A 23,534-nucleotide genomic window follows, 5' to 3' on the forward strand; every position below is an offset into this window, starting at 1 on the left:
GACAACCTACTACTGCTATAAATTAGTTTAATAGTTAAAGTGGCAGAGGTCTGTGATGGACTTAAAGCAGGGATGGGAAATCTTTTTCAGGTTGGGGGCTGCTGACCCACAAAAAAAAAAAAAAAAAAAAAAATCAGTCGGGGGCCACACGTAAGTGAAAAGCAAAAAAGCCCTTGATTGAGAAGGAGAAAAACACTCTCCATATTCCCCTCACACACCAGAGCCTACATGGGCCCAGCCTTACAGATTTTGTGTGCGCCAGCAATGTGGTAGGGCAGCAGGGGGGCTGGAGTGCCAGGGCAGACTCCCCAATGCTGGGAGGGACCCTGAGCCTCAGGAGCAAGATCCAAGTGAGCTGTAGGCAGCCTCCGGCCCCTGGGCCTGAGGTTCCCCACCATGATATAAAGGTTCTAATCATGATGAGAGCTGTAGCAAAAATGTATTATTTTAGTGATGGTATGGAATATGTTTTATGTATAATGATTTGCTCATGAGATCTGTATTCTTCTATTTCTCATGATTGGACAATGTCTGCACTGCAAACTAAGTTGTTCTCTTCTAGTAACTATGTAATCCTTTGTTTGGAATGCTCCGTACATTGTTTGGGGTTAAGTGAAGAATGTGTGAGAAAGTCACCAGGAAGATCCAAATGGTCAAGAAGACTTGAGATACTTGGAGATGAGGAGAGAACATCCATGGTGCCTGAGGCTGGATGAAGGAAGATGAAGTTAGCAGAATAGTCAAGCCTGGGAAATAGGCAGACACTCCCAAAGGTGAGACCACAAACAAAAGATAAATGAAGCCTGACCATACACATCAAAAGCTTCAGGGGGTAGCCGAGTTAGTCTGGAAAAACAGCAAATAATCTGATAGCACTTTAAAGACTAACAAAACATGTAGATGGTATCCTGAGCTTTCCTGGCTGCAACCCAATTCTTCAGATGACATCAAAGGATAACTGTGGGGGAAATATCCTAAGAATAAACACATCAAGGACTGCAGCATGACACTGTAAAACCCACATACTCCAATGGGCAGGGCTTGACGAACAGCGGCGAAAACTGCTCACCAGCCCCGTACTGTGCATGCGCACCACAAATGAATGGGGCATGCGGCTGAAGTCTAGCAGCCATGGGCGAGTAGATTGTATTATTTGTCGAGCCCTGCCAATGGGAACTTACATGTATAAGAAAAGTATCAGAGGGGTAGCCGTGTTAGTCTGAATCTGCAAAAGCGACGAGGAGTCCTGTGGCACCTTATAGACTAACCGAAGTGTAGGAGCTTAAGCTTTCATGGGCAAAGAAAGTGCATCTGACGAAGTGGGTCTCTGCCCATGAAAGCTTATGCTCTTACACTTCAGTTAGTCTATAATGTGCCACAGGACTCCTCACCACTTACGTATAAGAAAAGGTGCTCTTGCCATTAGACTCCTTCAAGCGAAGCCACAGTGGAACCTCAAATTTCAATCAATGAACCCTGACTCCTCACTCAATCTTCCCTAGCCAGTAAGACTTACTTGAGCCATGACAGACTGGTAATTATATCATCTGCAGGACCTATGTGTGTGCATATGCATATGCTGCTTTTTATGTTGTATTTTCAATGGTGTATTGCCCTGAAAAAGATCCCACGTACTTCTTATAAGCACAATGGACCCATATCAACATAATGCCACCTGATGGAATTTCTGTTACTGTTTTTTGTAAAAAACCTAGGAAATTACACACACACACACACACACACACACAGAATAAAGAGTACTAAGACTGCAAAGTTGAGCACTTTAAAAATAGAAAATGCCAGAATTAAGATGGCTGTGGAAGCCTGGTTTAGCCTTTTTGTAAGCAAAAATTCTCACAATGCATATGTATATGATCACATATTACATTATATTTACACACACATTAAATACCAACTACTCTTGTAAAAAAGAAACATATATACTTATAAAAGCAAATTTAGATTATATGGAAATATTTTATATTCTGTGGAATAATGTAACATAACAAAAAGTATTTATGTATCTTACTCCTAGCACTGGGAACAAATGTAAGTTGCATTTCTAACATTCTTTTGACAAAGAGGCTGTCAATCCCATACTTCCTTCAATAAATTCTAGTTCTAGCTGACGTGAATCAATGCACATTTTAATAAAAATTATTAGAACCTGGAATTTCCCATAAGAAGCAAATCAATACTCTTGACCAGCTATCAAGTGGGGATTCCCTTCTGGACCCCTCCAGGGGATCATATAGGCCCTAATCTATCAGATTTGATTAGTCCCTGTTTTACTCATCAAAAATTGCCTAATCTCTTTTAAAATCTAGTCCCAGTTCTTTGCTCTGACAGCTTCTGGCTGTGAATTCTATTTATTGGAAGAAACTGCATACATGATGTGCTTAGTGCTGTGGTAGAGGGAAACAGAATAAATAGAGCATTAGTTAGCCAAGTGCATACCCACTAGAAAACAGAAGAGACTCTTATCAGCAACTGATAACAGTGAAAGAAACTGGCTAGTGAAGTCTAGCTATTGGAGACTATTTAAGCTCATCACAGCAGACTGAAGCATATGTGCGCCTTCCCTTTGATCTAGTGATAGAAATGTAGCCGTGTTAGTCTGGGGTAGCTGAAGCAAAATGCAGGACAATGTAGCACTTTAAAGACTAACAAGATGGTTTATTAGATGATGAGCTTTCGTGGGCCAGACCCACTTCCTCAGATCAAATAATGGAAGAAAATAGTCACAACCATATATACCAAAGGATACAATTAAAAAAAATGAACACATATGAAAAGGACAAATCACATTTCAGAACAGGAGAAGGATGCAGGGGGGGGGGAAAGGAAGGAAGGTAAGTGTCTGTGAACTGATGATATTAGAGGTGGGGAGAGTGGGATGTTTGTGAGTTAATGGTATTAGAGGTGATAATTGGGGAAGCTATCTTGATAAAAAAAACTTTACCTGTGGGATGATAGAGTGACTTCATCACATCACTCTGCATACCAGCCCTGACCACATGACCAATCAATGAAATGGGGGGCAGTGAGTTGTCTCCATCCCCACGTGCCCCCTGAACCAGCCCCTGCTTGCCTCTGTGCCCTGCCCACAGCCTGCACAGCCTACACACATCACACGGCTCTGCTCTGTCACCTGGTCTGGCCACAGTGCTTGGAGGCCTCCTGGCAAGTCTCCCCCCTGAGTGAACAGCTCCAGAGTGTGCCAGTGATCCAAGCCAGGCCCCTGGCTCAGGAGTGCTTTCCTGGGAGCTCCATCTCCACATGCCTCCTGAAGCAGTGTCAACCTGCCTTTGGGCCCCATCCACCGCTTGCCTGGCCCAAACATGGGCTGGGCGGCTTTGCTCTGTGCCACTCAGCCACAGCACTTGGGGGCCACGCTCTCCTGGATAAAGGAATGGAGGCAGGGATATGGGTTAGGGAAGGAGGGGATATAGGAATGGAGAAAGATGGTGGGAGAAGGGATAGACAGTGTGAGGTGGAGTGGTGCAGGGGTTAGGGAGGATGGTGAGTGTAGGAATGGAGTCAGGGGAATCAAAATGAAATACAGGTTGCTAGGAGGAAAACGGGACTGGAGAGAGCCAAGGAAGGCCCAGTCTTGGCACTGCCCCATACCGGGGAAGGAGAGAGGGGGAAGAGAGAGGCCAGGGCTTAGCCCTCCCCAATGGCCAAGTGGAAGTAGAGCCAGGAGTGGCCCAGCCTTGGCCCTGCGGCTGGGGAACGGGGGGGCGGGGGGAACAGGTGGGGCTGTTATACCTTGGCCTGGCCCTTCCCAGAGGTTGGCAGGAGAGCAGGGGCTGTCTACCCCCAGAGAGAGGGGATTGGTGAGCATAGTGAGCAGGGGGCACGGTCCCCTAGTAATCATTAAAGTAAGAAAAAAATCAACTCAGAAATCATCTACAAATGTTATAAGGAACTTCCTGAGTATTTTCTCCCAAAAATATTCAAATCCAGTTGAGAATCCAAAAGATATTTTCCTTAACCACTTTCTTTGCAAACTCCACCTGGGAGCTGAAAACCATACTGCATTCTTTCAATCTTAGGACTTCATCACATTCTGCAATGCATCTGACAGCTTGTTTATGCTGTGGGTAAAAGTCAAAATTGGAGGACTGCGTTTTCTGTTATTAGAGCACAGAATAGGAGCCGGAACCCTTAGGTTCTGTTTCCATCTTTGTCACTGACTCAGAGAGTGTACAATCTCATTGTAGCTACTTCACCTTTCACCGCCTTAATCTGCTCATATGTAAATTAAAATATTAAACCCTCCTATCATCCTTCCATGTGTGGTGAGACCTAAAATGCACTAAAAGCATTGAGATTCTCAGATGAAACATCATATAGAAATGCAAAGTTATAATTTTTTAAACATTTACTCAGAAGTAAAATTTTGTTGTAACTTACTTAATTCCCAGTCCATCCTTACTTCTGAAGAGAAGAGGAAACCTGAGAGCTTCTCTTTGCACATACTCAAAAGTAAAATCTGTTTGAATAGTTGAATAAAAAATGTAATCAATTACAATAATACTCACTTCATGCTAGATTTTTTATTTCAAGGATCACCGTTTTAATTTCCGCAACAATAAAAGCTCATTACCACTTAAGGAAAACTGCAAAGAGAGTGAACATTTTTGATCAAAAGCAGAAGCTGCTGTTTTTCCTATTCACAGATGCACATAAAGGAGAATGTATTCTGCACTTCTCAATTAAGGTTCTAGCTTGAGATGCCCAGATTATGATAAAATGCTGAATTAACAGTAAATTCAGTAAATTCCCCAGTAAATATTAAGAAGCCTGGCATATACAGCACAAATATAATAATAAAACTATATATGTGGGTTGTAAGAAATATACTGTTTCTCTTGGGCTTTTGGGGAGTACAGTGTAATGCTCTGAACCTACAGATATGTATATTGTACTTTACAAATTAATACTCCCACTGAGCTCAATGGGACTACTTACATTTGTAAAGTAAGAAAGATGTGGAGAAATTGGAAAGGGTACAGAGAAGAGCGACAAGAATGATTAAAGGTTTAGAGAACATGACCTATGAAGCCAGGCTTCATGAACTGGGCTTGTTTAGTTTGGAAAAAAGAAGATTAAGGGGGGACATGATAGCGGTTTTCAAATATCTAAAAGGGTGTCACAAGGAGGAAGGCGAAAATTTGTTCCTCTTGGTTTCTGAGGACAGGACAAGGAGTAATGGGCTTAAAGTGCAGCAGGGGAGGTTTAGATTGGACATTAGGAAAAAATTCCTAACTGTCAGGGTGGTCAAATATTGGAATAAATTGCCAAGGGAGGTGGTGGAATCTCCCTCTCTGGAGATATTTAAGAACAGGTTAGATAGACATCTGTCAGGGATGGTGTAGACGGAGCTTGATCCTGCCTTGAGGGCGGGGGGCTGGACTCGACCTCTCGAGGTCCCTTCCAGTCCTATTATTCTATGATTCTATGATTCTATATGCAGTTTTATTGTAGTCATGTCAGTCCCAGAATACTTCACCAAACTGTCCCTGTTGTAATACCTTTTGCTGGATCAATTTCCGTCAATAAGAAAAACAAGCTTTGGAGCTACATATAGCTCTTCCATTCATAAAATTAAACATTTGTAAAGTTAAGCCTGCACTATGGGGCTCATAATGTTAATATTCTAGTGTTATTTCTGACACAGTTAAGGTGATTGAGAGCGAATGAATCTCTTTTATATATATATTATTTTAATACCAAAATAGCTAGAATGTTGGACACAAATTCGGTTGTTTGAACAGTATCACATTATTAATTCATTCTGAGGATTAAGCTGTACTGTTAATGTTTACATGAAATGGTTTAAAATAAGGATGTAAAATCCCATGTATTTGGTCAACTGGTTAAATGTGATAGTTAACTGGTTAAATGATTAAAAGAAGGCCAGCAGGGGGCTGGAGTGGCACCCCTGCCAGCAATGTTCAAGGCTCTGCTGTGCACAGACAGAGAGCTGCTCCAGCACCCACTGGTTTACCAGAACCAGTTAATCTTTCACATCCCTACTTTAAAATGCAATGGTTTAAACATCATTATCAGAAACAATGATGATGTGATTCAGTGAAAAAGTTGTTGTAGCCATGTCAGTCCCAGAATACAGTGTGGGTGAAATAATACCTTTTCCTGGACCAACTTCTTTTGGTAAGAAAGACAAGCTTTGGAGCTACAAAGAGCTCTTCCATTTATAAAATTAAGCATATGTAAAGTTATGCAAGTGTGTGTCTGCACTATGGAGCTCATAACATCAAAATTTTAATGTAATTTATGACACAGTTAAGGTGATTGAGAACAAAGACATTTTAATAGATATTAATTTATTACCCGAATAACTAGAATATTGGACATAAATATGGTGCTCTGTACAGTGAACAGTGTCACATCAACTTAATCCACAGAGTGAAATAATGTTTACTTGTAATGCTTTACATGCAATGGTTTAAAATATCATACCTGAAACAAGGATACCTGTGATTCAGGGATTAATGTAAAAGTGACAAGCATTGATCAGAGAAGGACAGGAAGGGCTTCTGAAAGTCTATAGTCTATTTGCACTCTGCATCCATACAAGTGAAATCAAATCTTGAAGTGACCAGATACGTAACACCTACTTGTGATCTGTAATCCTCCTTCCATGTATGAGATAGGGATGTTAAATATTGAATAGTTGACTAATTGAACTGACTAATCGCATAGTCAATGTAGTCGATACTCTCAGACTTATACCTTTTGTGTCTGTTTACTATCAAAACAACTGGAAGGGGGTGAAAGAAACAAATTCTAATTTCTCCTTTCTATTTGTTTCTTAATCTCCTTTTTGTAACACTTTTACTCTTTTATTAAATTAGCAATGACAAGAAGTGTGCATAAAGCATCCCAACCTAGAGCTGTCAAATTAAACCATTGTTGAGCTTAGTATTTTTCTAATATTTTTAATGATTACACTTGTTTTTAAAACAGTCAAAATACAGCTTCTGTAATCAATTTTTCAGTTAACTAATAGAAGAGACAAAGTATTTATTCTTTAGCAATAATATCATAATTTACTACTTTATACATTAATACTAAAAAAATTAATTTGGCTTTAGTAACAAATTAAAACAAAAAATACTTTTGAGCGGGGCACTCTATATTCAACACACAAAATCTGAGCAGGGTGAAGAGAGTCAAAGATTCATTAGTTCAGAAAGCAGTCAGCAGATACATAGCATATAACGCAAGTGAATAAGTAGCAATGGTAAGTAGCTTGTTCGGGACAAAACCCACCCTGCACCTCTGAAGCAAGTCTCCAAACCCCACTTCTGGCCAGGAACCAAATGCTACCATGAAAAATAAAAACATGGAAGTAGATGATCAAGAATATTCAACCAATCCCATGTGTTCACATAGCTTGGTATTTCTACTGTGAGCAGCATGATCATCACGTTTAATATATTTGCCTTGGTTACAGTCTATACTTGACTTATAGAAAAAATAGAGGCAAAAATGAAAATGGGAAGAGGAAAAGCTACTCAAAAGACTCAAAGCTGCTAAGCAAGGGATATAATGGACTGCAATATAGTTAAAAAGTTAAGAATTTGGGAAAGAAAAGTAAAAGCTATTTCTCCACTGGAAAATTACTAGGCATTTTTTAGAGCTAAAGAACAGGTGTTGGAAGAGTCTTCATCATAAAATAATTAATGTTAAGAATTCAGACATTTCCCTCACCATATAAAGTGGCTATTTTGTTTTAGAATGAAATAGTGTCCATAAAAGGATAAGGTTTGGGAAAAGAAAATATTCTAAATTAAATTAGTAGTTCTATTATTGTTGCCATATGATAAGGAATACAGCCAAAGATAATTGGAAATTACAAAGATAACTGGTTCAAAAGCATCTCCAATAAAGATGGATTTTGGAAGAGATGGGGAATTTGATGTCAATTTCAGTAACAGCATAGTAAAAAAAGTTGATTTGCAATAGCACCTCTCAATCCACTCTCCACCTCCCCTCCCCCACAATAAACCAATCCCCTCCATATCCCTTCCCAGCAAGCAAGCAAGCTGTTAGCTGCATTGGCTGGCTTCAATTACTTTGTAGCTATATCACATAAGTAAATCCAGGGAGTCTTGAGGGGCTGCTGTAATTTAATATACGATATAACCACAGAGAAATTACTTACTCTAGAACCTCAAAGCTAGCTAACAGGATAATCAATTGCATCCCTTGAAACTGGAAGCAAATGGGACCTTGCGATTCAATAGGGGGCGGAGAGGGAGAAACCAAAATCACCATGAGGCTGCCTGAGGGCTGGGGTTTTTCTGCGTCTCTCTTCCACGAACCTGATTCCTTACATATGGGAAGCTGAACCGGGTCATCACAGTGACAAGCTGGGGGAGGGGGAGGATACTGGGGTTTCTCTACAAGCTACATCTACGGACATTGTCATTGTCAAAGCAAAAAGTTGCACATCTGTGCACAGGTTACATGGAAATGATGTGAGGAGTCCCAACGCCCGTACTCACCTCTAGCTACAGAAACAATGCTCAAAGAAACGCATACATGTGTTTATTTCCTGGCTAGATCCAAGCTAGGGCCCCAGTGTGCAACTCCCATTCCTCTGCCCCCTCCCCTGCTGCTCGGCCTGGATTCGTCACCGGATTCCCTGAAATGGGGGATGCAGGCGGGAAATACGAAACAAACCACAAACTGCACGTGGAGACACCACCAGCTTCTCTAGAGTATCACAGCAAAAAAGAGGTACCAGTCCATTCCACTCCCAACAAACGTGTTCATCGTGAGACTACCAGGCATTTACCTTTCCCTTCCATGGCACGCACGAAATCCCCATGATACTTCCGACTCTTTAATTTTTCCTCCAAATTAAAACTCCTGATGCAGACAATTTCCTCCACGTCCGAGAGGTCCTCATTCTCATCGTATCTCCTTCTACCAATAGATCGCTAAAAAACAAAGCAGATTATACAGACCAGGGTGGAAAGTGGACTCTGGGAATATTTGGATAGGCTGCAAAATTCACAATACTTTATACAACGTGAGCTTGAGTACAGAAGAATCTCCACCCCCTTACCATTTATGACACCGAACTCTCCCGAAGTAACAGGTGCCTGGCTGCAGGAAACCTTTGAACTAGTTTTGGGTTTGTTTTCTTTTTTTCGGGGGAGGAGGGAAGGGATAGGAAACAAGTGAAGAAATTTACACAAATCACTGGCTAACTCACAAAGCCCAGAGCTGCTGCACTTCGCAAGACCGTAAACGAGCGAACAGCGGAGAGTCGGCGTTTGCGTGTTAACAGTGTCTCCGATCATGTTACTACTATTTGTGTGAGTTATACCTACATAATCTCGCACAAAATTACCCTTTACCCCGATTCACGCTAATCAAGTTGCATTATTTTCATAATCCAAGTGTTTCCATAGTCACACCGGAAGCCACGTTTTAAAAACAAGTCGCATTATGTAACATTACGATTTATTTGCGTCCCCCCACCCCGCAACGATCCACATTATTTCGGTTCAATCGCAGGCTGTGCAGTTTAAGGGACAAAAAAGTGAGAGGAGAGATTCTGGGGGGAAAGGGCAGGAATGAGTTAAATGCACTGTGAGAGGTGTGTATGGAATAGGCCCCGTTAAAAACAGCAGTAGAGGACTGTGCTGCTGTTGCTGCTTCCCCGGAGCCAGCTTGTAACTTGTTAACAGCAGCCCTTGGTTCTTCGGCAGACACACCAGGCAAACTGCACGTTCAGACACACAACACACTCCGCATGAAAACACCCGCCTGCAAAAGGGAGGGCTGGCTGTGCGCAAAGCTAGCTCTCTTTGGGGAACCAAATATTGTAAAATCAGCTACCTCCATTGGGTTTGCTCATTTCCAAGCACTTTACAGTCCAGATCTCCCTCTCTACGCGTATATTTTAACACACACACCCCCAGCAGCCAGCCCTAGAAAAACACACACTTCATCAGCACAATCCTTTACCAACAGAAAAGAGTATTGTGCCACCCACACCTTCCCCTCACTTAAATACCACCCCCTTCCCAAGTGTTTAAGATGATCTCTTGCAAAGTAAGTAGTTCTGCTGTCTACATTTTACATGCATTTCTCCCTTTGCAAATAATTAAACAAAATCAATTAAAATGTACAAATAGGAAATAGACAGAAGCCAGCTACACACCAATCTTCTTCCAGAGTCTTTCTCTGCCTCCATTTTTTTGGAGAGTTTCATCACTTAATTGTCAACAGTTCCTGTACAGCATTTTTTGGCTCAAATGGGGAGGAAGAAAAACAAGAGCCATCCAGGTCTCTCTAAAGTTTTGCAATTTTGCACCAGCACTTTTTTGGGGAAGGGGGAGGGAAGGGGTGGGGGAGTCGATGCGTTTTGCAAAGTCCTAAGGAACCATTTTCAAGCACTGAGTGTGGAGTGGGGCGCAGGCGTCATAATCCCCGGAACGTAAACATTGTTGCCGATCGCGTTCGGGGAAGGGGGGGGAGGCCCGGGGGAGGCGGCGGCTGCAGAGGGGAGGGTTGGGGGAACCAGATTGCACCCAGCGCAAGATCGCTGCAGCCGCTGCCGCCGCCGCCGCCTGGCTGCTCATATTGCTGTGTTGTTGTTAGGTCACGAGTGTGCAGCAGGCTTTGCACGCAGGCGCTGATTCACTGAGCTGTTTGTTATGAGAACTGGAATGCTGGAGTTGGAAGGGGCTGGAGACAGCAGCGGCCGCTCTGTAATATGAGAAGAACATAAAGTACACAAGCTAACACAGAGATATGCAAACACACACACAGGCACACAAGATACTTAAAGACATTCGTAGGTGTGCAGATATGCTTAAGCACAGAATATGCACATACAAGGACCTGCAAGCATATAAGCAAGAGAGACACACAATACAGATATGCACAGCACCGATGCAGCTATGAATACATACAGAAGACAGAGCTATCCCTACACAAGCTCAAAAGAGGTATAAAAAGATGCCCCAAATCACACACTTACCAAGGATGCATGACACATATATAAGAATATGAGTGTTAGACACATGAAGATAAACTTGCAGACAAAGCATTGGCAGGAGGATGTATGACATATATAGGAACATGCATGATAAACACGTGAAGATAAACGTGCAGATAAGGCATTAGCAGGGTGCAGGACAATAAGACATGCACATACAACTTGTTACATATACAAAAATGTGAAATGCACCTAAAACATTTACTCAGAAAGTCTAAAGCTCTATAAAACAAGGTCACCCCATGACTGTCTCCCCAAAAGTTTGCTTTCTAAGAGATGATCAGTGGTAATAGAAAATAAGTGAGTGTAAAAAGCAACAAGCTGCAGTACTCACTTTTATTCTAAAATGAATTGCAGTAAAAGTTTTCTTTCGTATGGGCACTTTTTTCAAAAATAGATACCAGTTTACAGTTCTGTAGATCTTAGAACACAGCATGGTTTATCTTTTGGAAGCGGATTTAATAAAATTTATACTGGAGCTTGTAATCTGTTACCAGGAAAGATAATTTCAGAATAAAAAAGATGGGTTTTATTTGAAGAGTTCTACTGGGTATCATCTATTGTTTTTAGTTCTTAACTGGCTTTATTAAAATGCTTTTATGATATTAAAATTCCTTTTTAAATATATTTAAACAAGTTCCTTATGTAATACATTATTTATTATGGGCTATTAAACAGCTGTCTCGGGCAAACATCTTTCAAGTACTATTGAACAAAGCTAGATTTGAATTTCAAGTAGTGCTAAAAGGTTCCATTTCACATAAACAAACTTATGATCCATGCAGCCTTTGAGGTTCCTCTGCTCTAGGAGAACTGGTAGGGAAAACACTTTTTTTTCACCTCTGATAATCACCAGTTCAAAACTGGATTGGGTTGCTTAAGATCAAATGTTATAATCAGATGACAGTGTGGAGAAGGAGTTCTGTGTAAAACAAGGTACAGAGAGGTAGCCAAGTTAGTTTGTAACAGGAAAAACTTAAAAAACAGCCAATAGTCAGTCTGGTAGCACTTTAAAGACTAACAAAACATGTAGATGGTATCATGAGCTGTGGGTTGTACACATGAAAGCTCATGATACCATCTACATGTTTTGTTATTCTTTAAAGTGCTACCAGACTATTGGTTGTTTTTTAAGTTTTTCCTAAAACAAGGTAGACATTTTTTATAAGATTCCAGGTATCCACACTATTGTCCACTGAGGAATTACAAATATCTTAAATTACATTTCTTAACAAATGCTTAACCTTTAACAAACAGAAGAAAAGATACTAAAGGGTAAGGAGTCTAAACAATATCACAACAGTTTAAAAGCCAACAGAAATTTCACAAGTAGACATCAAATTGTATTTCAGCATAGCTTTGTTCCCAGACCAATTAAATAGATTTAGACTAGAAAATTAGTTGCAATAGCCAGGGCTCGACAAATAATGCATTCTGCTCGCCCGTGGTGAGTAGATTGCAACCCGGAGGAGCCGGGTTCGGATGATCTGCGCATGCACAGATCGCTGGACAGCGTGGCTGGCAAGCGGGACTCGCTATAGTTCGGTGAGCCCTGGCAATAGCTTTATTATTTCTGTGCACTTTTATATAACAGACCACCACCACTCTCAGGTTTGTCTACATTGGCATGATTTTGCGCAAATGCACCCGCTTTTGCGCAAAAACATGCTGCCTGTCTACACTGGCGGGGAGTTCTTGCGCAAGAACACTGACATTCTAATGTGTGAAATCAGTGCTTCTTGCCAAGAACTATGATGCTCCCGCTCAAGAATAAGCCCTCTTGCGCAATGGTTCTTGCGCAAGAGGCCAGTGTAGACAGGCAACATGAATTTCTTGTGCAAGAAAGCCCGATTGCTAAAATGGCCATCGGAGCTTTCTTGCACAAGAGAGCATCTACACTGGCATGGATACTTTTGCGCAAAAGCACATCTCTTGCGCAAAAGCACATGCTAGTGTAGACTCTCTCTTGCGCAAATACTTTAACGCAAAAACTCTTTGTGTTAAAAGTATGTGCGCAAAATCTTGCCAATGTAGACGTAGCCTAACCGTTTAGCCATTCCACATACATAGTCAGTTAATTAACACTGTTTTAATATGTTTTGCACAATATTTTAATCTAACATCACAAAGCCAACATCATAGGCCTTGGTGACAGTCTCATTAGAAAGACTGAAGACTCAATGAACCATGGCAAATGGACAGAGAAAAGACTGTTCAGATGTGGATTAGAAATCAGGAGACCCAGATTTAATTCTAGGATCTACCACAGACTTCTTGTGTGACACTGGGGCAAGTCCCTCAAGCCCACATCTCAAAGTAATGTAGGCATCCAACCAGAGCCATAACAAAGGTGGGGCAAGTGGGGCACTCACCCCAGGCACAGTACATTTAGGAGCGCAAAATTAAAAATTAGAATGTTAAAATAGTATTTCATTTATATCTTTACTATCATCTATTTTAAATCTCAATATATGTGCAATTAACAACATGTGCAATTAATAAAATTAATACAAAACATCAAGAATTTTATAATTTTGGGGGGATGAGGAGGGGGCAGTTTAGTAGCTTGCTCCAGACGCAGAAAACCTTAGTTTTGGCTCTGCATCCAACCTCCACTTAAATAACTGAGAATTAGGTTTCTAATTACCTTTGAGGATGCCTAACACCCATTGATTTCTTTGGAATTAGACACCTAAATACCTGTGGGGATTTCTGGCTCAGTTCCGTTTCAAAAGCTCCTATCTGTAAAATTAAAATGATAATTCATTTTCACCCATAGAAATGTTATGTGGATGAGTACATGAAGAGTTGTGAGATGTTGTGATCAGTATCAGAGGGGTAGCCGTGTTAGTCTGAATCTGCAAAAGCGACGAGGAGTCCTGTGGCACCTTATAGACTAACTGAAGTGTAGGAGCATAAGCTTTCGTGGGCAAAGACCCACTTCGTCAGATGCATGTTGTGATGTTTATTATCAAAATGCATGTTATTCATTTGCTACTTTAAGACTCCAATCCTGTAGCTGTATTCACAGCCTTAACTTTAAACTAGGAATACAATGATTAAAGTTAAGCATATGGGTAAAACTTTGCAGAACTGGGGCCATAGTAGTTGAGTACAAGATAAATATCTGTGATTAGAGAATCATTAGAAACAACGCTATCAACCAATTAAATAAATAAGTTCCTGTTACAAAAAGTCCATCAATAATATACCACAAACATGGGGAAGGGCAGAATGGGGGAATCTCTTTAATTTTTTTTCAGATGACTTTAACCTGGCATTCTTGGAGTAGCAAACAAATACACCAAGGAAGATATTAAACACACGCATTCAAAGAAACTAGGGCTTCTGTCATGTATGGCACATGAACTGGGGCAGCTGTGGCTTTCCCTGCTTCATGCAGAATCAACATCAAAAGATTGCAGAAGCATAATTTTTACTCCTGGGGTTGCTAGTAATGGTTGATTCCACTTCTCCCACCCCCCAAAAAACAAACAAGGGTACATGTTACTAAAAGTCTGGAAGTAAAATGTTTCAAGAAATATCAAAGTCTAAGTCTGTAGACTTCCAGTGTTGTTTTTTGACTTTTTTTAAATCTCTAATGAGACAGAATTATTGACATTTCATAATGAGGTTTTATGGTTCATTGTATCAATTAAAAATTTGCATAGAGGATTTGTTGTGTTTAATTTTAAAAATATTTTACCAGTAAAATAATATTTTCTTCGCTTTGTATAATAATTAGTCAAAACTTGAACAAAAACAGAATTGGACATTTTTATCAATAGTTAAAACATGCACACTTGCATTAGATAGGATAAAAAATTTTTAGGTGATATTAAACCCTCATGCTTCAGAATACAGGTTAACCATTAAGGGTACAGCTACACTGAAATGCTATTTTAGGATACCAGAGTGTCAAGAAATAGCTATCCCACATCTTCACAGCAAGCCCGTTATTTCAGGCAAGCTATTCCAATGTCCCTGTAAACCTCATTCTACCAGGAGAAAGGGAGGTTTCAAAATAGTGGGTTATTTCAAAATTTGGCACTGTATAGACAGCACCAAATGACAAAATATACTATTTTGAAATAGCATCAAAATAAGATAATCAATTTGAGCTACGCAAATTGTGTATCTTATTTTAAGTTACGGTGATGTGTAGACACACCCTAACTGATTAGAGTTAGGAAGCTCTTCCCCGCTGGGCAGATTATTCCTCTGGGGGGAGTGATTGCACCTTCTTCTGAAGTGTCAGATACTGACCACTTTCAACCAGGATACTAGATAAGGTAGACTCTTGGTACAACAAATGCAATGTTCCTTTGCAAAAATAAAACAAAATAGTGAATATATTTACAGTATATTGTCATGAGGCAGGTGTGGTCATGGGAGATGAGCTACAATTAATCCATTTTTGTTAATGTTGGTAAAATTATTTATAGAACAATTATGCCCACAAGATGCTACATCCTGTCCATGTTTACTTAACAGTAAAAACTGGAGCTTTAAGAAAAATACCTAATATTTCACAACTCATGATGATAGAGTCATGGAAGTTGTCCATGCTGTGTTTACTCAGGTTGTGTGCGAAAAGAATTAATTTTATTCTTGTTGAGCTCACGGGAAAATCTATTTCCTGTTAAACAGAATAAATTTTGCTAAATTCAAGTACTTAAACTCTTTTTCTTTCCCTATAAATTATAGACTACCTGTCAGGAATCTTAGCTCGGATGGAAATGAAAAACTAAATCTTTAAATATTTCACTGCCTTTGGACACTTCAATGGCTCTGACAAACCAGATCAGAGTAGAACCATGGTCACCAACCCATCAATTGCGATTGACTGGTCGATTGGGAGGGCTCAACCAGTGGATCATGAGGTGTTCGGGGCCCCCCAATTTCTCCCCTCCCCCAAGAAGCCCCCCTACCTACCTCCAGTGACAATGGAGGTAGTGCCGGCTTTCTGCGGGATAGAAGGAAGTCCGGCAGCTGCGCACCACTTCCAGGGTTTCAGTAAGTTCGCTGGCTGCTCCCCCTCCCCCAAACAGCTGGCATGATATCGCAACCCAGGTCTGTGGCACGCCAGGGACTTGCTGCATGGGGGGGTAGGAGTCCCCAGAAGAGGCACGCACTGGGGCTTCCCTCCTCTGCGGTGGGTGATGGTGGAGGGGGTAGAAGTCCCCAAAGGAGACGCGCACTGGTGCTTTCCTCTGGGGGGGAGGTGGTATCCAGGGCTTCCCTCCTCTGCAGGGCGGGGGAGGAGTCCTGGGAGGAGGCACACGCTGGAGCTTCCCTCCTCTGCAGGGGGGATGTTACAGGAGGAGGTGGTGGAGGGGTTAGAAGTCCCTGGGGAGGCACATGCTTGAAACTCCCTGTCCCGACCAACACCCTGTCCCCTGTCCCCACTGGCACCCTGTCCCCTGCTGCAGAACCCTGTCCCCCGCTCCCACTGGCACCCAGCTCCAGCACCCACTGGTACCCTGTCCCCTGACCCAGCACCCTGTCTCCTGCCCCCACTGGCACCCTGTCCCCACACCAGCACCCTGTCCCCACTGGCACCCTGCCCCAGCACCCAGTAGCACCCTTCCCCAGTACCATATTCCCTGCTCCCACTAGCACAGTTGGGAGCTACATTAGTGAGGCAAAAGGGGGTTTGGAGGAGTTATTTTTTTGCATCTCACTTCAGTGGCCCCAACTGACTTTCCTGTGGGTCCGTGACTCTTAACTCAAAACAGGTTCCCCGCCCCTCTCATAAATAAAGACAATGCTGAAACTTTTTGTGTTTGACATAATATTTGATTTAATAATTAAGGCTGGCCAATAAACCCCCAATTGGGGCCAAACCCATATCTGGCTACAACATCATAACACTCCTCCACCTCCCACCCCCCTCCCAGACCCTAGATCCGAGCCTGTCATACACTGGAACCCTGTCCTGAGCCTCTCACATCCCCAAATGCCTGCACCCCCACATCCTCAGTCTTCTGCCACAACACTCCTGCACCAGCCACACACCACAAATATGTGACTTGAGCCCATCATTCTCTCAACCTCTCTGCCCTGAGCCCCTCACGTGCCCCAACCTGCACCCTCACATCCACAAGCCTGTGGCTTGCTCAATACCCCAATCTCCACCTGACCCCAACACTCTCCAGCCTGGAACCCCCTCCCTGAGTCAGCATCCCATTCACCACCTCCTCTTGCATCCAAATTCCCTCCCAGAGTGTGCACCTCTCACCCCTTCCCACACCCAAATTCCTCATTCCCACCCCAGAGCCCGCACCTCCTGTCTCAACCCAGTGCGGGTATGGCTAGACTGCAGGAGCTTTTCCAGGATTCCAGAGGTATCCCAGGAAAAACTCTTCTGCGTCCAGGGAAGCGTTTGTTCTTCTGCTTTTTTTTAGCAGAAGAACAAACATGCTCTTTTGGTAACCCCTGTGTTCCTCATTCCACGAGGAATAAGGGGGCTTCCAAAAGAAGGTTTTTTTCTGACATTTGGCCCAGTCTAGACAGTCCAAATGTTGGAAAAACCTTTTCCTACAGAAGAATAAAAAAAAGCGGCAGTGTAGCTGTATCCTGAGAATGTGTAAGGGCTAGGTATAGCAAATGATGGAGATGAGGAAAACGGAGAGGGCAGGTCTTCAAGGAAGGGGTAGGGTCTTGGGGGAAGGATGGGGCAGTAGATCTTGGCTTGTTCTAACATTTAAAAAGTGATCTTCGGTGTGAAAAGGTTGGAGACCACTGGTGTAGGGGCACCAGAAGAGGGAGAGCCAAGGAACCATGGTTCTCCCATATTTTAAAAGTGGATGGGCCTGGCCCATTCATTTTTTGTCATGGGACTCCACCCATTCTCCTCTTCTTCCCCCCCCCCCCCCCCCGCAAAATCCCATTCCCCAGCCAAGCCATCAGCTGAAAGGGCCCAGCCCAAGAGCCTGGGCAGTTGTGATGCAGGCCAGCTCCCCACAACTGCCCACATAGTCTAACAGTCGCTGGGCTTTGACTTGAGGCCTTGCACCTCAGCAGTTCTGATTTGGGATAAAAGCTGCCTGGACAGGTGTGGGGAGCTTTGATACCTCAAAGAAGGGAATACAGGCAGGGGACTGCTTTTTGCCCTACTGCACCCTGGATTGGAGAAGGGTCCCTAGCCCCATCTAAGCTGCTGGCTTGGCAAGGGGATAAAGCCTATGGGGGAAGAGGAGGGGATTTGGGGAGAATAAAAGGGGCCTTTTATTGGAAGAAAGGGTGGGACAAGGCTTCTCAAGGGTATGGGTCCCTAATCCCCCACTTTTGGAAAGGCTTCACTGCCCCTAGATTTATATTTTTCCCAGTTAGGAGGTTCAGTGATTGCAATTAAAGTTGCATCCCACATCTTTCCAAGGAAGGTTACTATGCCTTAGATTATGTTTACACTTACAAGTTGTACTGATTCAGCTGTGCTTCTATAAAAGTTCTCATGTAGCCATGTTATGCTGATGGGGGAGAGCTCTCCTGTCAACATAATAAATCAGTTCAATGAGTGTTAGTAGCTATGTCAGCAGGAGAGTGTCTGTGCACATGAGCATTTTTACTGTCAAACTTATGTTGTTCAATCGGGTGGTTTTTACTGACATAAGTGCTAGTGTGGACATAGCTTTAGACTTATCATTGATTGAGACTTCTGACAAGCCTTGCCTCATCTGCCTATTGAATTTCTTACCCTTCATATTTTTTATACAAAATCTTTCATTATAATTTCTATTTTGCATCAACACAGTTTTATCTTGTTGACAACAATAGGAACAAATGGAAACAGCTATTTGCATATTTGCAGAATCTTGTGTGGATGCAAATGTCTACCTGCACATGCTGATATCCGTGGATAGACATCAATATCTGCTGATCTACAAGGCTCTGCTCCCAAGGCACACTGCAGCCAACAGAGGTAAGCATGGTCCAGTGTCCCACAACAGCAGCTCCCCCCGAACATGCAGCTGCATCACTCTCAGCCCTGCCCCCAGAGGGACTGTAGGACCCAGACAAGAGGGGGCTGGACTGTGGATGATAGTGCTACTGCACGAATCTGGCTCCCTTGAGTGATTAGACCACACTCCTCTTGCTAACTGCAGAGTCTCTTGGGAGCAGAGCCTTACAAATAAGCAGATACCAACAATGATTATCCATGGATATCCACATCTGCATGTAGACATTTGTATCCATGCACAGCTCTACAAATTTGGCTAACAACATGTTTTGGAAAAGCTTTTATGCAGGATGTGATCAGCATTTCTATGCTAAATACTGTGATGGACCTCCCCCATGCTTTATGAAATTATTTTATGGATACAAATATGCCTAACTTGAAGATGCTTTGGAGACACTGCTTCATGTAACCCATCAATTTACTGTCACAATCTGCTGAATCTGTATATCTTATTTTGGTGTATGTATCACTCTTTTATGTAAAATTAGAGATATAGGGTAGAGAATAGTTTATGGTTTTAAATGAGTAAATGAAAGCCATCAGGGTGTTTCCAATGCTCAGATATATCAATGATGGGGTGATCACCTGTAAACAGCTTCCTTTGTCCTTTAAATCTAAGCAGTGGGTGGTCTTAGGAAGACCTGTGACCACCCTGATTAGTAAGGTCTAACCAAGTAATTTTCCATGGAAGAGAAGAATGTAGAAGCAAAGAATTTGCACCCAAAAGGAAGTCTAGTCAGGATGCAAAGTTTTCAGGCTCTTAGTCTTTTGCTGGCATGAGATACCCAAAAGGCACCAGACAATCCAGAGAGAAAAGTTCTTCCCTGGCTTGGAGGTTTAATTGAAATAAGAACAGTTTTAGGGTGAGTCCTAGACACAGCCCTCCAGTTGAAGTTTAATTAAGTACAGATTACTCTAATTAGGCTTAGCACCTCAAGAGGAGGCTAGGATGGAAAGAGAAATGCTAGGATTTATAATAACCAGCAGTTAATAAAGGAAATAAAAGAACTAACTTAACCGAGGGAAGTAACTAGTCGAGTCACTAGTTGACTAGTCGCTTACATCCCTAATGCATACAAACTAAAAATTATAATAATGGTCATGTTTGTATAGATTCCATCATTGTCTTTTGCTATATCTAGATTAATGAATTTACAGCTCAGGAGAAGCATGAAGAGAAGTGAGAAAAAAAATATTTGTGTTGTCACATCTGTAAAGTGCTAACAAATCAAAATAAGAGCACATTATACTACACTAGTGTGAAGTACACAAGATGCCAAGGGATGGAAAAAAACAATCCTTCAGTCCTTTTATATCCAATACAACTAAAATTATTGTAAAATAGCTTCTGCCTTTGAAATGTGATTGTCCTCCCACATCTGAAAATAGAAAGCAGAGCCATCCTTGTTTAGTAGTGAGTTTGTATTCTTAGATTTTTTTACCTTTAAAACTATAACGTTTCTTTTTCTCACTTGCACCTTTTTATACCATACCCATAAGCTCTCAGAGGCACAGAATATACTTTTGTAGCTCCCCATATTAAGACCCAGCATTCCTGAATCCTCTATGTGTGTGTGTGACCCTTATCAAATCACTTCACCTTTCTGTGCTTTGTTTTCTCTTTCTATAAAATAGAAATAATTTTTTTTAAACAGAATAAGCATTTCAGGGCTTTCAGAAAAAAGGGCTGGTTAAAAGCTAAAATAATATATTATACATTTCTCTTATGCAATCAGAAAGGATATTTTAATACCCTCAAGACCTTTTGCTCAGTCCTTGGATGTAAGATTAAGTGAGGGGTCCCAGAATATTTTTATTTCAGAAGCTATTCCTCACAGCATAGTCTGCAAACAACTCACAGGAGAATTGAGGGGGTAAGGGTTCTATTATGTATTAAATTGTCAGCTCTTCAGGACAGAGATTGACAGGATGTTTATACAACACCTAGCAAAAGGGCCATTTACCTGGTAAGTGTCTAGGCAAAACCAAAATGTGAAAGCTTAATAAAATCATTGGGACAATTATACTCAGTAATAATAAGCAGTGAAACTGAGTAAGTTTAATACTATGTGGAGGAATTCTATCATTACAAGGGAAGTATTATACAAATTCAAATATAATGAATCCTGAATTACTTCATAAGTCTTTACTTCATAAGAAATGGGGAAATAAGATAATTTTACAGGGAGTGAACTGTGAATCACAGAAATTGGACTCAAGTAGTAATTCCACAAGAGACTTCTCCATCTCTCTAGTGACTTTGCTGATTTAACTGAAATCCTAAGGAAAGTCTCAGAGTGGGTTCCTGTATATATTCCTCATAATTCCTCAAAAGATGATACTGTCTACTTAATGATCAGTAGATTATTAACTACAGGATAAATTACATAGCAAGAGTGGATATTGTTTAACCATAACAGAAAATGTATACTGCTTATTTTGGAGATATGTTTTGTGATATTTAATGTGGAGAATTATTTTTAAGCTAGAAAACCATTGAATGGATCTGGGGAAATTCTGATGAAGATTGCTTTAATAACAAACTCAAAGAAGGAGAAGGGGACAGACATCTTTTCAGATGACGAATGTGAGAAGTGGAAACCCTAAACATCAATATTTACTGTCTGGTGCACTAGTACTTACTGATTGACTTGTTACCAATTGCAGGGCATAGAAAATTTCCCAAAGGATATGTAGATGTTCCATTAACTGGAAGCACGGGTTAGGATCCAGGTTAGATTTTATGCATTGCTGTCACTGTAAAAAAAAAAATCTATTCCATCAGAAGGTTATAGAATACACGGGGTGGTTTGGTGGTTGGATTTCAACTGCCAGAGGCTGGAATATTGGAATCAGAAGGTTCCATCCATGGCAGTTGGGTTATGGCAGCTGTGTTCAACTATCTGTGCTTGAATATTAGAGTCTCCAATCTACAGTGCCAAATTGGATTTGGAACCGAGGAGAGTGTCTGGAAGTTCAATTACAGGATTAATTTGACCCAGTAGGTCTAGAATAAGGAATGTAAAAGAGTGACGAAGATCTATGTTACACTTACATGCAGTGGGTAGCATATAGAGACTGACTACACATGCCCTTATAGCAGTGAGGCATCACTAAAGACAGGCCTAAACCTTGTGGTCACATGCTTTGCTTGAGGGTGAAGAGAGCTATTCCTTCCCGTTACACTGCTGTATTTAGCAATGTAGTGTCCTGCCAGTGGCATCTTTCCTCACTGCAGGAAAAAGCTCTGGCACAGGTGGCTAGGGAAAGAAGCTTCCTCCTGCCATTTGCAGTTATACCTACTGTGGTGCATGTCTACACTGCAATTTTTAATTGTGCCTGGCTGATGCCACCTGACTCAGGATAAGGAGCTGTTTAATTCTTGCATAACATTTGGATTGGGACTGAAGTCCAGTCTCTAAAGGCCTGTGAAGTTAGAAGGTCCACAGTTGAAGCATGGGGAACCTTAACCTCTAGACTTGAATTAAACAGCCTCTGAGCCCAGCAAGCCTGAATCAGTGGCATAGGCCATCTGTAAGCTTTTAATTGCAGTGTAGAAATGATAAACTGGACACTGCATGCTTTTCACTGCAGTGTATAAGTGCCACATTGCCTAGAAACTGCTACCAGGGATATGTAGTATAGCCTTAGCTTTAGGATGAATTAAGCACTTGGTATATTCTTAGGATGAATTGAGCACTTGGTAGTAAACACCACAATAAAGCATAAAGCAATCAAAGAGGACAATCCAACTAACTTCCCTGCCAAACTCATCTCTACAGCTCCAAGGCTTCCACTTCCACAAGTGGATGTCCAACTTGAGCCACTTTAAGCTGAATTTTGTTTTTTCAGAGCTCTCCAACCAGGGCTATGTCTGCACTTAAAAGTTTAAAGCATAGCTGTGCCTATGCTTTAAACTGAAAGTGTGGCCACTATTAGAGCGCTGGGAGAGAGCTCTATGTAAACTATTAGAGCCCTGCAAATTTGTGAATCTCTCTTTTATATCCACTTCCATGAATGTGGATATCCATGGCTCATTTTTTGCAGCTATAGAAGTACAGTAGATGGGAATACTCATTCTTCTATCTCCACAGAGCTCTATAAACCATCTCCACTGAGGGAAGTAACTCCCAGCGTTGTAGCCTGGTTCACGCCGGTGCTTTAAAGCGCTGTAACTTGCCACGTGTTAAATGCCAGTACCCAGCTCTGTTCCCTACTGAAAACAGCCTGAACCTGACTTTCAAAACGAACTGAGGAAATCAAGGTCAATGACAAATACATCTGTAACGTCCTGGGGCTGGATTTGGGGGAAGGCCCGCTCAATGAAGGTGGGGAGGGAGTACCAGAGCCGCTAGCCTAGGCGACCCTGACTGGCAGGAGGCGGGAAGGTCAGGTAGGGTGAAACGTGGACGGAGGTGGCAGTAACAGGCACCAATCCAAGACAGAGGCCTGATCCCAGGGGCTGTCCCTAGTCAGTCAGACCAGGCGACCCTCCTAGCTACGGCCAGCGTCCTGGCTCAG

At 41.9% G+C, this 23,534-nt stretch overlaps 1 protein-coding gene, 1 long non-coding RNA gene and 1 other non-coding gene across 8 annotated transcripts in view; 1 reads left to right on the forward strand and 2 right to left on the reverse strand.

The window, feature by feature from the left end:
• Nucleotides 1-10,803, reverse strand: part of KDM2B (lysine demethylase 2B) — a 218,450-nt gene extending 207,647 nt beyond the window's left edge. The window contains exons 1-3 of one of the 6 annotated variants that reach the window (XM_089775275.1): nucleotides 10,211-10,803; nucleotides 8,834-8,978; nucleotides 4,420-4,498 (exon numbers count right to left, since the gene is read on the reverse strand). In XM_089775275.1, the coding sequence (XP_089631401.1) occupies nucleotides 4,420-4,498; nucleotides 8,834-8,978; nucleotides 10,211-10,261 (275 nt within the window). In that variant the 5' untranslated portion in view covers nucleotides 10,262-10,803. Of the gene's footprint in view, nucleotides 1-4,419; nucleotides 4,501-8,833; nucleotides 8,979-9,885; nucleotides 10,157-10,210 lie in introns of those variants that run through there. The other 5 variants (XM_075898615.2, XM_006135978.5, XM_075898621.2 and 2 more) reach the window with 5 other exon arrangements.
• Nucleotides 10,804-13,007: 2,204 nt separating this feature from the next.
• LOC149520721 (uncharacterized) lies at nucleotides 13,008-23,483 on the reverse strand. Its single transcript, XR_016348362.1, has 3 exons — nucleotides 21,657-23,483; nucleotides 18,468-18,541; nucleotides 13,008-13,792 (listed from the first exon to the last, which is right to left on the reverse strand). It is a non-coding gene; the product is annotated as an uncharacterized LOC149520721 (long non-coding RNA).
• LOC112543542 (U11 spliceosomal RNA) lies at nucleotides 14,388-14,528 on the forward strand. The gene has a single exon (XR_003086764.3). It is a non-coding gene; the product is annotated as a U11 spliceosomal RNA (small nuclear RNA).
• Nucleotides 23,484-23,534: the final 51 nt, after the last annotated feature.

Source organism: Pelodiscus sinensis, chromosome Z (assembly GCF_052426305.1).
Source record: "Pelodiscus sinensis isolate ZL-2025 chromosome Z, ASM5242630v1, whole genome shotgun sequence".
NCBI lineage: Eukaryota > Metazoa > Chordata > Testudines > Trionychidae > Pelodiscus > Pelodiscus sinensis.